Raw genomic sequence first — 13,619 nt, forward strand, 5'->3', positions numbered from 1 at the left:
CTCCTTCTCTTGATATATATGCAATAAAATATGAAATATTGGAGATAGGTGAAATCCCAATACACCAGAGTACGTCCATTTGGTCTGTTCCCTCTTCCTGGCATGCTGTTTGCTGCCAGTAATAAATACGTCTTTTCTTAACTGAGGGCTGTTTATGCTATTGTGGAGCGGGAATTCTTTTCCATATGTTGTACTTTTCATTTTGGACTTGAAAAGATTGACTTTGATCTTTTATCTAGATTTCAGGTTTATACTTTTGTCCAATGCACTTTGTCTTTACATTACTTTAAAAATATCTCGTTTTTTAATCATTATTTTTTTTTATTCCTGTGTTTCCTTATGCACATGGCATACACATGCTTTAGAGATCTGGAAAAGCTCAATATAACGCACAAAAAGTTTCAGAGTGGATTGGTTCTCTAACTGCAATGAGGGTGCAATGGGCCTCATTTCACTCTGTGTTTTTTATCATCCAAACTGACCTCTGAACAGCCCTCCTCTCCCTGTTAATACTCCACTTCCACTTCACGGGTCTGGCTTGTGCAACCAGGAGTACACCTGAGGCTACCCAGCTTCCAGTCTTTCTTCCCGAGTTGGACGGAAAGATTTGGGTTTTAGTGTTACAGTATGTTTTTGTGTCTCCATGTGTGTCAGAGTGCACACGTGCAGATGTGTTTGATCTGGAATTGTATTTGATTGTGACAAGAACACACATTTATATGTACAGTTGCTGTCTGAAGCTGAGTTACAAGTTGACACTACAGTGGAACAGCTGCAAATGGGCATAAATCAGTGTGTGTGTGTCTGTGTGTGTGTGAGAGAGAGAGAGAGTGAGAGAGAACACTGAATGCATGCATGGATTTATTGTACCACATGTGAAAAAGGTGCTGCTCTCCAGCATCCATCCAGAATCTGTATCTGACACATTTTCTTTCATTCCCCCGGCTGCTCTTCCTTCAGTCTGTTTCACATAATGGTTGAAAGGTTCTGTTTCACACCTTCATATTTATCTGTTTCATTTGCGATGTGCGTTAAAGGGGAACTCCATCGATTTTACGCATAGTTTACCGGTCCGGAGCAGCACTACTGCGTGTGTGAGAAAATGTTGTGGAAAGCTTTTTGCGTCTCCAGAGGGAGCTGCGTGAAGGCTGATAAACTGCCTCAAGTGATGTCACTTTGGAGGGATTTAAAGACAAGTTTGAAAATGTGGAGGTGTGGAGTTAGAAAGAAGTGAGGTCATCAGACATCTGTAGCCTGTTCCTCATTTCTGCTTCGAGGCTAGCACGAATCTCTGAAACAAACTGCTGGTGCATGAGTGCATTGTGGGTAATGTAGGCCCCATGTTTTCACTTGGGAGAAGAATGTGTGGAATAAAAACAGATGATATCTGTGCCTCTGCTGCATTTTTTAGACTTTTTTCCCAAAACTGTCCATCGTAACTCGGACAATGTTCTAAAACTGCGAGGCTGCATCATCAAACATCCTCAAATGTGCAGTCAGGTAATGCCAGTGTGTAGGGAGGTGACTTTTTGTCATATAGTCGTGGGTAGAATAGATTATCCCAGTTCTCCTGTATTATTTGCTTGAAATATACCACAAATCTCAGAGTTTTGTGGAATTTTTGGACATTTTTGATTTTTATGACGAGCTTCTGCAATTTGCAAGACAGAAGTAGACAGATTCTTTTTGAATTATCTGTGATCATAATCAAAACTGCTTAACGTTTAACTTTTGTTTCTAATCACAAACCAAATGCAATGAAAAATGGTGTGTTTTTTTTCAATGTTAGCCACAAACTATAACCAGACTAAGTAATGGATGAACAGCACAAACCTTTAGCAGAAAAAGAACCGTGACTTCAGTACAAACATGATGTTATCTGCCGCAGTTATTTTTACTCACATTTGGATGGTTGTTAATTTTAAGATCTAATCAAATCCAAATGATTTTGACATAAGACACATTGCTCACTTTTTTCTACATATAGTTACTCATTGATGAAAGAAAGCCAGAAAGAAAGAAAAGTTACATTCACACAGACATCTGTAGCCTGAAGCCTTGTATCGTCTATCTGTGTTTTTTCAGCGTAAATGACCCGAGTTCATCCGGATTGACGGGCCGTGGTTCATGATTCACTGGTAAAGCAGAGTTGGATGAATATGGAGGAATAAGTTAAAGAGAGAGGGAGAGGTGGAGTGCTTCATCATTACTCTGATGAGCGAAGGACTGCATGAGTGTTTCGCGACAAGAGTAAAAAAGTGTTCGGTCGGAGAGGGGTCAAGATGGGAGTGTCGCGGTGAATGCAGATAACTTATCGCAGCAAAGGCCATTAGCTGCTTTGCATCCCAACCTGCACAGGAAATGTGGAGTGACAGGGAGATATTTCCTCCCTTCCTCACTACCGGTATCGCTCCGTGCTCACTTGCTCAGTCCATCCTGCCAGCAACTTACTCTCGTCTGTTCTTTCTTCATGATTTGGCTCTTTAAAGTCGCTTTTTTTCCCTCTTCCATTCCCGTCTGTTATTCTTTACTGTCATTTCTTTTACATTTCTTTTCATTTCCTTTCTTGTTCTGTCTTTTTCCTTTTCCTGAAGCAGCATCAATTCCTATTCAAATATCAGAATAATCAGGAGTGGAGTTTTTTTAATCTAAACCTTTCTGTTCTTTCTTATCTGTCTCTTTCTCCCTGTCTGTCTGTGACTGTTCATCCCTGAGAGACATGGGACCATTTGAATGTTGAAGAGCGATGACCTGTCCTGCACCCTTCTGCCGGGCTCTGCTCCGGGGGCCCATCATCAGCCTCTTTCTAATGTGATAAAGATTGAACTGGTAGAGCATCAGGGGTGTTGGAGGCCTCTATATTGCATCCTAATCTATCAAAAAACACTTGCGTTTTTTAATGACCCTGAACGTTCACGCACACACACACACACGCATACACGCACACACACACACACACACACACACACACACACACACACACACACACCCAAACCTGCTATAGATCACCAGGAAGCAGGCACCAGTCAGGCATCTGATTGCTCTAGCATGTGCTGGGGAATGTTAATACATGTTATTATGACATGAGGAGCAGGGGTGAACTGGTGTGATTTAATCACTGGAGACGACTGTAGCCTCCACTGCAGGTGAATCTGTGGCTAGCAAGCCCTACATGGCCCCCAGAGAGAAGGAGACGGATGGACAGAGACAGCGAGGGAGACGGGATGAGAAAAAATGGGAAGCGTCTGAACAGTGAGTTTGCATGTGCGTACTTTCTCGTACTTCGTGTGCCTGTGGTGTGAACGATGTGGAATCTCTGCAGTTGAGCGTTGAGTTGAGGTTACATGGTGTGTTGGATTTAATGAGACTTGAGGATCAGCGAGGGAGGTTGACACAGCATAATTGACTTACGAGGAGGGCTTTCGAGTAAATCTGCATGCGAGGTTGGAGATGGAGCGAGAGCTACTGCGCGCTGTGCCCACGTCTGTGCGCCTGCTACGTATTGAGTGGTCTTTTGACAGCTAGCGGAGCTGGGCGTGATGGCTGATGAGGAGGCCAACACTGAAGGAGCAGAGGCTATGTTCGGAAACACAAAGTTAGAGGAGGTCGGATGGTGTATTTACGGCTGAGTCCAGGGCTATTAATGTGTCAGACTATCAAGTAACTTGAGGTTGAGAGGGGATTAAGATGGCAATGTGCAGTTTTGTGGAATTGATGTATAAGCCTAAAAGTTTGAAGTGACGATAGCGTAATGGCAGAGGAGTGGTTATGAGAGGGTCGGCAACTCAAATCGAGGCTCTGACAGGTTTGGGTTATTGAATAGCATTACCAATGTTTTTGGATTAAAGCTTCAAGATGGCAATTTCAGTGAATATTTTACGATTTCAGAAATTTTACCATCATTTTGTCCAACAAAACAAAGATTGGAGTGAAAAAAAGTATACTAAAGCAGACTTGGTTGACCCTGTAAAGTGAATAGAAGAGGGAAAATATTGTTTTATATGATACCAAAGGAGCTGAAGTTTTTCGACACCCAATGTGTCAGATTAGGTGATGACTGAGAGACACGGCAAGCAGAGTTTGCCCCGACCAATCATAGCTGGTCATGTTTTACAACCAGGAACCTTCTTCACTGTCCCAACACACAACACCAACAACACATGTCTACAGTACGCTGACATGTTTTATTAATAAAAAGTCAACCTGGAACCGTTTATTAGTTGATAGTCTGTGATTTCAATGCTGCTGGAAAGAAAGAGGGTGAATGTGTGGGTGCACACACAATGTGCACGGGATGACGCCGTTGGAGCATATATGTTCCCAGGATCCTATGTTTCTCAGTTCAATATTCTGTTAACACCCACTAACCCTAACCCTAACCCCGGGAACATAGGACCCTGGGAGAGCACATAAGTACAACTGGGGATCATAGGACCGTGGGAACATAGGAAGACTCTGACGTCGCCCCTACAGGTGTGATTAATTTGGTATAATCCTCCCGAACCGCATGTCAGGCTTATGTGATGTTTTATTTCACCGAAGTGAAATAAAACATAGTCTTTCTTTCAACTTGCCATGTGTACACGCACATCTCTTCCTTGCTCCAAGTTCCTCTTTAAACCTACACGCACACAAAAAGGTCTCAACTACAAAGTGACCAAACATCCAAAATGTTGACGACTAATGTTGAGTGTTTAAAGAGGGAGTGGGAGGAAGGATTAATGTTACCCAGCACCTGCAAAAAAGGTGTGTATAATGTATAATATATAATGATGTAAATGATGATGACTGCCCTTTTGTTACTGACACCCTCCGCCTGTCAGGCCATTATAAGGCTGATATCGTGTTGTCTGACCCTCACGTGAAAGTAACTTAATGTCTTATCTTTTAGTTTCGGCATACTGAGGCTCAAGAAACTCTTGGGAGTTTAAAGCCAGCAAGACCTTTCCAGCAGATTACTGTTGGAAAACTTTATAAGCCGGAAAATATGCAATGAATATGCTATGAAATAGTTTGGATTTCTGGGAAAGTACTATAATGGCATCAGATCAGTTGTATTTTGCTGAGCAAGCAGTTCATATGGTCTTCATGTTGCCCCATTTTGAAAGCAGCTGTTTGAACTGACATGAAACATTCCTGCAAGTGAGGCCGTCTAAAATCTAAAGGGAGAGGCCAACCTGCGAGGTGTCGTGGTTGAAGATGATGGAGCTGAGGTCTCCACAGTTGTAGTGGGTGATGAGGTCCTCAGTGGTGTAGGAGCCCTGCAGGCTGCCTGCTCGGACGCCCTCGTGCTGCAGCAGCGTCTGGTTCAAGGCGAACAGCACCTGCAGGGAGGGAGAGACAGAGGGACAGGAAGGGTGCTGTTACTTTCTGCATCCACAAACTAAGTTCTCTCCGCTCTGCACGCAAGAGGAATTTGCCGTGAAGGGGGAGAAATCGTGCAAGCACGGCCAGTCTTCCTCTTTAAAAAATATAATGTGGCCTTAATATACAATGAAGCCGTTATTCCTGAGTGTCGGTGAAATGTAAGTTCTTTTGCAGGGTTTTCATTTCGTTCAGGATATTTTCATACACTTTCCATACAGGCTGACTCCAGGTAAAAGCAGACCACAAAAGACATGGCAAAACTCCACAGACTTTCCTCTGAAGGAGGCAGAAAACAGGGCAAGAAAGAGAGAGCTGAAGCAGGAGAAAGAGAAAGAGACCCTTTAAAAATAACCCGTCTTTCTCTTTCACCAGGCCAGGGTGCCGTAAATTTACAGCACCCATTAAAATCAAAAGTAAACCCTCTTTAGAGGGAATTTATAGCGTGCAGCCGCCAGCCAGCCCAATGACTCCACAGCTGTCCTAGACACGAGGAGTTAACCTCCCTGCTCCCGCCCTCTACAATCCCACGCCACCGCTGACTGGCCTCGCAACTGGGACTGAGTTGTCAATCACCTTTAAGCTCTCTTACAGGAACCAGAGGTGTGTTATAGGAGAAGCTTTTTTTTTTTTTTTTTTGTTCTTTCTGCAGACAGCAGATTTAACACAGTTCTACATTGCACCCAGTAGGACAGTTTCAGTTGACTTGATTAGAACAAGTGACTCCACTCATCATATCTTCAACCCACACCAGTCTGATGCATGACTATGATCCTAATTACCAAGAAACCTGACTAGAGCTTCGGGAAAATACTGCAGCGAGGACGTCAGCATCCGAGCCCAGATGATTTGTGGAGCAGCTTAAGGCCGATACAGCTGCACAACTGATTGAGCCCGATGTCAAAAGTCTGCATCGTAATTCACGCAATTAAGTCATGTTTTCACAATCATAAATGCCCATATCGTGCATATTGAATGTTTCAACTCCAGGTAACCTTTACGCTGGGATAATCACAACCAAGCTCTAAGCTGAGCCTTGTGATTCTCTCTCTCGCTCCCTCTCCTCTCTGAGGTCATTGTGTTCGCTAACAAGTCTCGTCGGCTTGTTTTGGCTTTTGCGTGCTTTTTTCATAATGCAAAGAGACAACGGATGAGCTAACGGCATATATTACACTCTCATACACCGCTCTTGTTCCACTTTCGCTTCAGAAGAGTGTCCGTCCTCCCCTCGTCTCTCTGCCAGCGTGGGATCCCGAGCCTTTCCTCTCACCGTGCAACCATGAGCCTAGTCTGATCTTATTTATTATTTTCCACGTTTAATCGAGCGGATTTTATGCCGCGCTCAGCGCTGTCGCCTCGCCAGCATCCAGGAATGGGTCTCAATCAAACCTGTGACCATTTCAAAATATGACTTTCATGCTTTTCTCAGCTTATATAGCCTTCCCAAACCCAGAAGCCCCCTGCTGTTTGAGTAATGACACTATACCTCACTTTGGTTTCTATTCCCATCTCACGAGAGATTCTTTTATTGCTCTGAACTTGAGGTCATGTCGAGGTGTGATGCCAGGCCCAGAGAGGCTAATACCTGTCTGATGGCTAGCTAGCCACAGTAGCTAATTCTGCTTCTGCAGATGCCAATTCTGTGCCAGTAAGTTGCCACTGCCCCCAAGCCTTGACCCACAGGGCTCTCTGCCATGTCTCAAGGGTTTTTCCAAGAGAAACACCAGAGCAGGGCCTGGGCAGAGTCAGGGTCTGGAGCTGGCAGAGCGCACACACCTGCCAGGCGGTTTGTAATGCTGCCAGCTCCAGTAGTTTCCTTTACATGGCAAGCTGTGCCAGACACGTCAGACCGAGGGTGAGTGCAGCAGAGGATGCATGGTAAGAAGGGAGGGTCTGTGTGTGTGTGTGTGTGTGTGTGTGTGTGGTTGGTTGTGTTGTTAAGGGAGTTGTTATTTCAATATTGTCTGTCTCCCGGGGAAAGAACATCTCTTCAGCTGTAACCATGACGCCGGAGTTTGTGCTTGGCTGAATGAAAGAGCATGTCAATCACTTTGGGAGAGGCAGAGGGGGGGAGGAAAAATGCAAACATTCCCTGTGTGTGTGCTTGTGTGTGCGCTTGCATGTATATGCATACGTGTGAATATGTGTGTGTGCACGCACGCATGCAAGTGGAGTGACAGAGTGGGTGTTCTCATGCTGAAGTGGTCCACTCACTCCGACCGACTGGCTCTTTTACAACCAGGCCCTTCCAAAGTAACTAACACTGACACCGTTTACCACATAGTTTACTGCTGCAGGTCTCTCCTCTCACTTCTTTCCCCGTCTCATCTAATACATGCGTGAGAAACTCCCATTGTAATTAAATAAAAGCTTTATAAGAACAAAGCTGGAAGGAGCGGAGCACTCGGATGGGCTTGGAACCTGCGCTCCGAGCGCAGCCCTCCAAAAATTCATTAGTGAGTGCTGGAAGGAAAACAGAAAAAAAGGGGTAGGGCAGGAGTGGGAGCAATATAAAAAAACAGAAATCAGAGAGATCTTTTATGTTTCAGAAAATGTCATTTATCAACATGTGTGTGCATTGCAGCAATTGACCTTGAAGTGCGTTAAATCCTGGCTGTTTGCTAGCAATAGTGTTAGCTTGTTTGAAGGTTTTACAGGTCTGAAGCGTGAGTAGGTGCCGATGACAAGGTGCTGGAACCGAGAGGGCTCGCTCTTGTCGACTACATCACTCCCCCATTATACCTCCTTAAATCTGAATCGGAGAATGTGAGTGATGGATAGAGCTAAAGGGCTTCGGGCTGTGATACAACAGAAGGAAGTGTCAAACTGTGGAGGCCAAAAGCTGAACTCTGGCAAAGAGGAGAAACTGTAATACTCAGGATTACTTTTTACTCGACAGCCGGAGGAGCCGGTAAAAGCAGACGTGCTTCGTTAGCCGTTAATTAAAAGCACACATCATCAACAACAGCATCTAATACACAGATCAAGGAAAAACAAAACACTGTCATGTATCAGCGCTGTTGGCTTTGATCTTTTTCCCTCCCTCGTGTCCACTTTCTCCAGGCTACCCTTTTAATTTCTCTGTACATTACTCACTTTTCTCTAACTTGTAATAAAACAATGAGAAACTATTGCACAGTGAAAGAAGAAAGAAAGAACAAAGGAGGGGGGGTATTAGCAGGAGGAAGACAGAGCAGAGAACAAAAGCCGGAGAGAGTTGAAAGTGTGAAAGAATGGTATAAGACAAATAAAGCCTTGTTCTCTATGAGAGGAGCATGTGTTGCGCAGATGGAGGTGATTCCTTTCGCAATTGTGCAGCGGAGAGTTCATGCTAGGTTGTATACACAGTGTATGGGTATAGGCCCTGGCACGGGTGCTGGGTATAACCAGGCAGTCAGGTGCAAGAAAGCATGGCGGCGCCTGCCAGCATGAGGCAGGAGATCTGAGTGCGTTTCTCCCCTCGCACACCCTCCTCTTCCTCCCGGCTTCACTCAGTTCTCTCAGCAGAGCTGTCCGTCTCTTTTCTTCTGCATGTTTTGTTCATTCAGTTTTGACATCGTAACAGTAATTATCGTCACGTTGGCTGCCAATAGGAAAGCAGATGGATTGCTTTACTGCAATGCTTGACAAACTTTTTGGTTTTGTGACCTTTTGATGCAATGCAGTGATGAAGCACTGTCTATTTTTCAACTTTTAACTTAACTTTTATGTTTCTTCTGTCTTGCACTTGGTTCATTGTAATTTTTTTTTTGCTGTAAAGCGCTTTAAGCTGCATTTCTTGTATGGATGGTGCCCTACAAGTAAAGTGTTTTTATGTGGGACCCCTGGCCACATGTCTGTGAGTTGTGAGCAGGTGATTTTCCCCTCTTTAAACTTTTCAGATTGCTTCATTTGAATCGCGAAGCTATAATTATGCACAGTGGTGCTTTGAACTATATGCTAACATTGGCATGCTAACATTATCTTTGTGACAGAAAGCACTTTTCCTTCTTCTCCTGGGAAGTGTGGTGGTAATTTCCAAAACAAAACAAAACAAAACAAACAGTAAAGATGAAATAGAAGCTATCAATTGAAACATAGTTCTGTGTTTTTGATAATTGCTGCCAGACATATAAATGAGTTTATCAGCAGTCGGTTAATTCTTTAAAAGCCTGGCAGCAGCCCTGAATGCAGACCATCCAAACAGGATGGTAACTGAGCTTTTCTGTGTCTTTATCTCTGGTCATTTAATCAGCCCCTGAATAAGAAAACAGTACAAACAGTTTCAGGGTGGTGCGTTCCCCTTGGCCGCTCTCGTCTCCCTGAGAGCCACTTGTGTTTCATCGCCCAAGAAAGAGAAGAGCTGGACCCCTGACCCGGGACACGCACTGCTGCGTTCCACCGGGCCGAGCCAGCGTCCCCCCTTGGGCTCCGGCTACAGACGACGAGAGGGGATTGGGTTCACAGCACCCTGGGGTGACCGAAGGGAAGGAGGTAGAGAGTTGAAATAACATCCAGGGCGACCCAAGAATAGGAGAAGCGCGATAGCTCATCCCCTTTCCCCACGGAGCAGACCCAAAAAAGGGCGGGTGCCAATTTGTGCAAGTGTGTTCCCCCTTCCTGACCATAAAAGAATTCATTAAAAAACACCTTTGTGTCCATTTTCTTTTAACCTGTGCTCTCTCAGTATGACTTCATGCTTGACTGTACATATAGCAGAGGCTCGGGTATTTTAAAAGCCTGCTGTTGTCTGACCTTTGAGTCCACGCTAGCTCTGAAAAGCACCTTGAATACATTAGGGTGGAAAGATGGTGTCACACAAGACCACATCAAAGTTGTCTGGGCAGCCTCACATGATAGCTAGCTGTTGTCTCCTACAGTTTTATCAACAAGATCCCCTTTCTTTTTTTTTCTCTCAGAGGGAATCATGTAACCTGTCAGGGGCTTTAAAGGCAACATTCGAGCGTAAAAATGCCTCAAACGCGACCTCCAACGTCGGAGCATTGCCAAAATAGTTTTACAGCCCTTCGGCGCCTTTCTGCGTGTATCGTTTGCTTATTTGAAGGTGAGCAGCACTTTCAACTCATCACATCTGGCAGGAGCTGCAGCAAGCCAGAGCTCTGCTTTCTTCCAACTCCTTATCCCTGTTAATACCCACGATACACACACACACACACACACAGGCCTGCACGCTCACAAACACATATACACCCACCCATGAGCACACACGCTTATAATTATACACACCACATTCCTCTTTGAGCAATACCTGTATACAAAACACATATTGTCGAAAATGAAAGAGAAGACATTTCAGATCTTTTCCACTCAGCACAGCCTCATTATTTTGAATATTGTTTCTCTTTTGTCTCTGCAGCTCTTTCTCTTCCTACTTCCTTTCTCTCTCCTCTCATTCGCTCTCTCTCTCTCTATCTCTCTCTCTCTCTCTGCCTCTATAAGTCTCTCACCCTGCCTGGTCTACCTCCTGTCTCATCCTAGGAAATCCAGGGATTACCAGAGGAACAATCCCAGTGGCAGAGGCCTGCTGCTCCCAGCTTCTGCAGAAAGCCTCCTATTCTCCCCCCTCCTTCTTCCTTCCGTCCTGTCTTATTTCCTTTCTGAGGCAGGGGGTCAAGTGATGGGAGATATCCCTCTCTGGGCTTGGAATTGTACAAAAAGAACCTCCAAACATCCACCCGGTCCTTCTTTTTTTCTGTCCTTCTGAACAAAGTTCATTCTCTCCATTTCCACTACTCTCCTCCTTTCTCTGCTTGCTCTTCTCCACTTGTTTATCTTCTGTCCTCCAATAAAACCAGACCTATAGACACCCATATACAATCATACTGTATACACCCCTCCAGTCCCGAGGGCCTCCTCTGTCTCTCCTTAATAAAAGTCTCCAGTGATTGGGGGGGTGTCGCCCCTACACTTGTCCACAAATAAACCCTGCTGTTTGACTTGGCAGCGCTGCCGCTGGGCCAGTCATCCCGGCTTTCCTGCCTGCCCAGAAAACAGAGAAAATAATAAAGTATCACTTGATCCGGAGTGAAAAAACGCACAGCTGGTCCCTCGCCGTGAATGCCCACAAGCAGAGGGTGTGGGGTGTGAAAGAGTGGTGGAAAATTATAGAGGGAAATTCTGCTAATTTTTGTTTTCTTTCAACATCAAGGACCCAGGGTTGTGGAACTGGAAGAAGTCTGTGTGTCGATATATGAGGACAACACAGCTGAAGATTACAGGAGTAATGTAGGTAAAGGTGACCGGTGGAGAGGGGAAAATCAGTTGCAACTGATTTCTGACTAAAGTACTAAAAAAAAAAGCACATGAAAACACAATGCTTGATAAAAGGCGGTAAATTAAAGCTGCGTAGATCAATATTTTCATGTCAGCAGTGAATCAAATGACTCTATACTTTGAAAGGTATCCCTGTGACAAGCCCACAGAGAATTGTCACTAAAGAGCTCTGCACCCAACAGCAGACAAAGTCAGCTTGAGCTGGTGAGTGGTGAATGCTGAGTCAAAGTTTATAGCCTGTTGCACTGCCTCGAAGTGGCCAAAAAAATCCCAATTAATTCAAAATAGTAATAATAAACTTAATTTGTTTAGCACCTTTCATACAAGAAATGCCGCTCAAAGTAATTTACAACAAAGACATTTTATGCACCAAGTGCTTCACATACAAAGTACATTGTAAAATGAGCATAAAAACAGGGATAGAAAACTAATGTGAAATAACATGGAGAATAAAGTCAACTTTATAATAATAATAGTAAAAAATAGGATAAAAATAAGGATGAACATGGAATACAGAGAATCAAAAAGATAGAAAGTAAAGCCCCCTGAATATTATTGTAAAATGAAATTAAGAATAGAGTACAGAGAATGCATAAAATCACAGAAAATACAACATTTTAAAAGTAGTGCAGCAGTGCCAAGTCCAAAGCCCAAAAAAATTTCAGGCCTGTTATCAGGAGAGTCATAGCTGGTTTAAAGCTAAAGTGACAAAGTTTTGCTGTTATTTAGTGAGCTGGCTTACCTGATATCTACAAGTAGTGTGTTCCAGAACTTTAGGGTATAACTGAGAAAAGCTGCCTCCCTGATTGGGTTACTGTACTTAAGGTGTTTGGGATGGTAAAATCTCCTTTGAATCAGTGAGAACTGAAGAAAAACACCATATGTTGGTTTCATAAAGCTTTGCTGTGGTGTGACGTGCTTTGTTTCAAGACACTGTTTTATTTTTCTACGGGATCACTGATGTAAATAAGCTGCACCTGAAGCGAATGACATGATCTCACTCACCATCAGATCCACCAGATTTCTTCACTTGTTTTAGGGAAAATAAGCTTAAAGGACTTTGTACACTAGATCAGGTCACTCCAACCTTATCTCCCTCAAAGATCGGCGTCCACCTCTAACATCGTGGCCTCCGCTAATCCCAACACATTTCACAGCGTGCTTTTCACATTTCCAAGGGAAGAACTCTCGTTGAATTCCATCGGATTTATCCCACTCCCATTATGATGTGTGATGCTATCCAAAACAGATGAGCTGGGTCTTCTCCACGGCATGAGAAAGGAGCAGGCAGAAAACAGCCGAGTATGTTTAAAACATGCCTCCCCAGCCCCAAACCAGGACCTGACCACTCTCTCTTATCTCCCCCGGTCTGCTTTGGTTAGACTAATGGCTTTAGACAGAATAATTCCCAAAGAATGATTTGTCCTTTGCAAAGTTCACATCTGAGGTCCGGCAGAAACATGAGAGCTGCACATAATCTCCTGCATGAACATAAATTGTGTAATGGAGGAAAAACCGGATCCAGATTGAGAAACAGCAAGTGTCCAAACAGTTGAGTGAATTCATTCCTTTTAAAGAGAGGAATCCTTGCAGAAATTTCTGTGTGCGTGCAAGTCAAGCACGCTTGCAGCCTTCAATCATAACACATCGTTCTGCTGATACTCAGATGATGCAGTGCCAACTTGAGTCAAACTCTTTTTTTTTTCCTCAAATAAACCACAATTTCGGTTCAGGTTTGTATGTGCACCTAAGCCAGCATCCAAGACTGAATTGTTCTTGTTTGCACTAATTGACAGCCGGATTGGATTTCCCCTGCAGAGTAGTGGACACTTTAGTAGCACGGGGTAATGCAGCAGAACATAGCTATAAAAGAAAGCATACTTTAATATCAAAGGGGTATGATTGAGATGTTTTTATGTATGAGTTAACATCTGCATGTTGTGCATATGTGTTTTAGTAGGGTGTGTGTCAGCAGAGGAGCA

General features: G+C 44.0%; 1 protein-coding gene across 2 annotated transcripts in view; it reads right to left on the minus strand.

Moving 5' to 3' along the window:
• trabd2b (TraB domain containing 2B) overlaps positions 1-13,619 on the minus strand; it is a 65,020-nt gene that overhangs the window by 21,503 nt on the left and 29,898 nt on the right. For both annotated transcript variants that reach the window (XM_041935566.1, XM_041935567.1), the window contains one exon: positions 5,178-5,324. In XM_041935566.1, the coding sequence (XP_041791500.1) occupies positions 5,178-5,324 (147 nt within the window). The remainder of the gene's footprint in view (positions 1-5,177; positions 5,325-13,619) is intronic.

The sequence above is a fragment of the Chelmon rostratus genome, chromosome 4 (genome assembly GCF_017976325.1).
Source record: "Chelmon rostratus isolate fCheRos1 chromosome 4, fCheRos1.pri, whole genome shotgun sequence".
Taxonomy (NCBI): domain Eukaryota; kingdom Metazoa; phylum Chordata; class Actinopteri; order Chaetodontiformes; family Chaetodontidae; genus Chelmon; species Chelmon rostratus.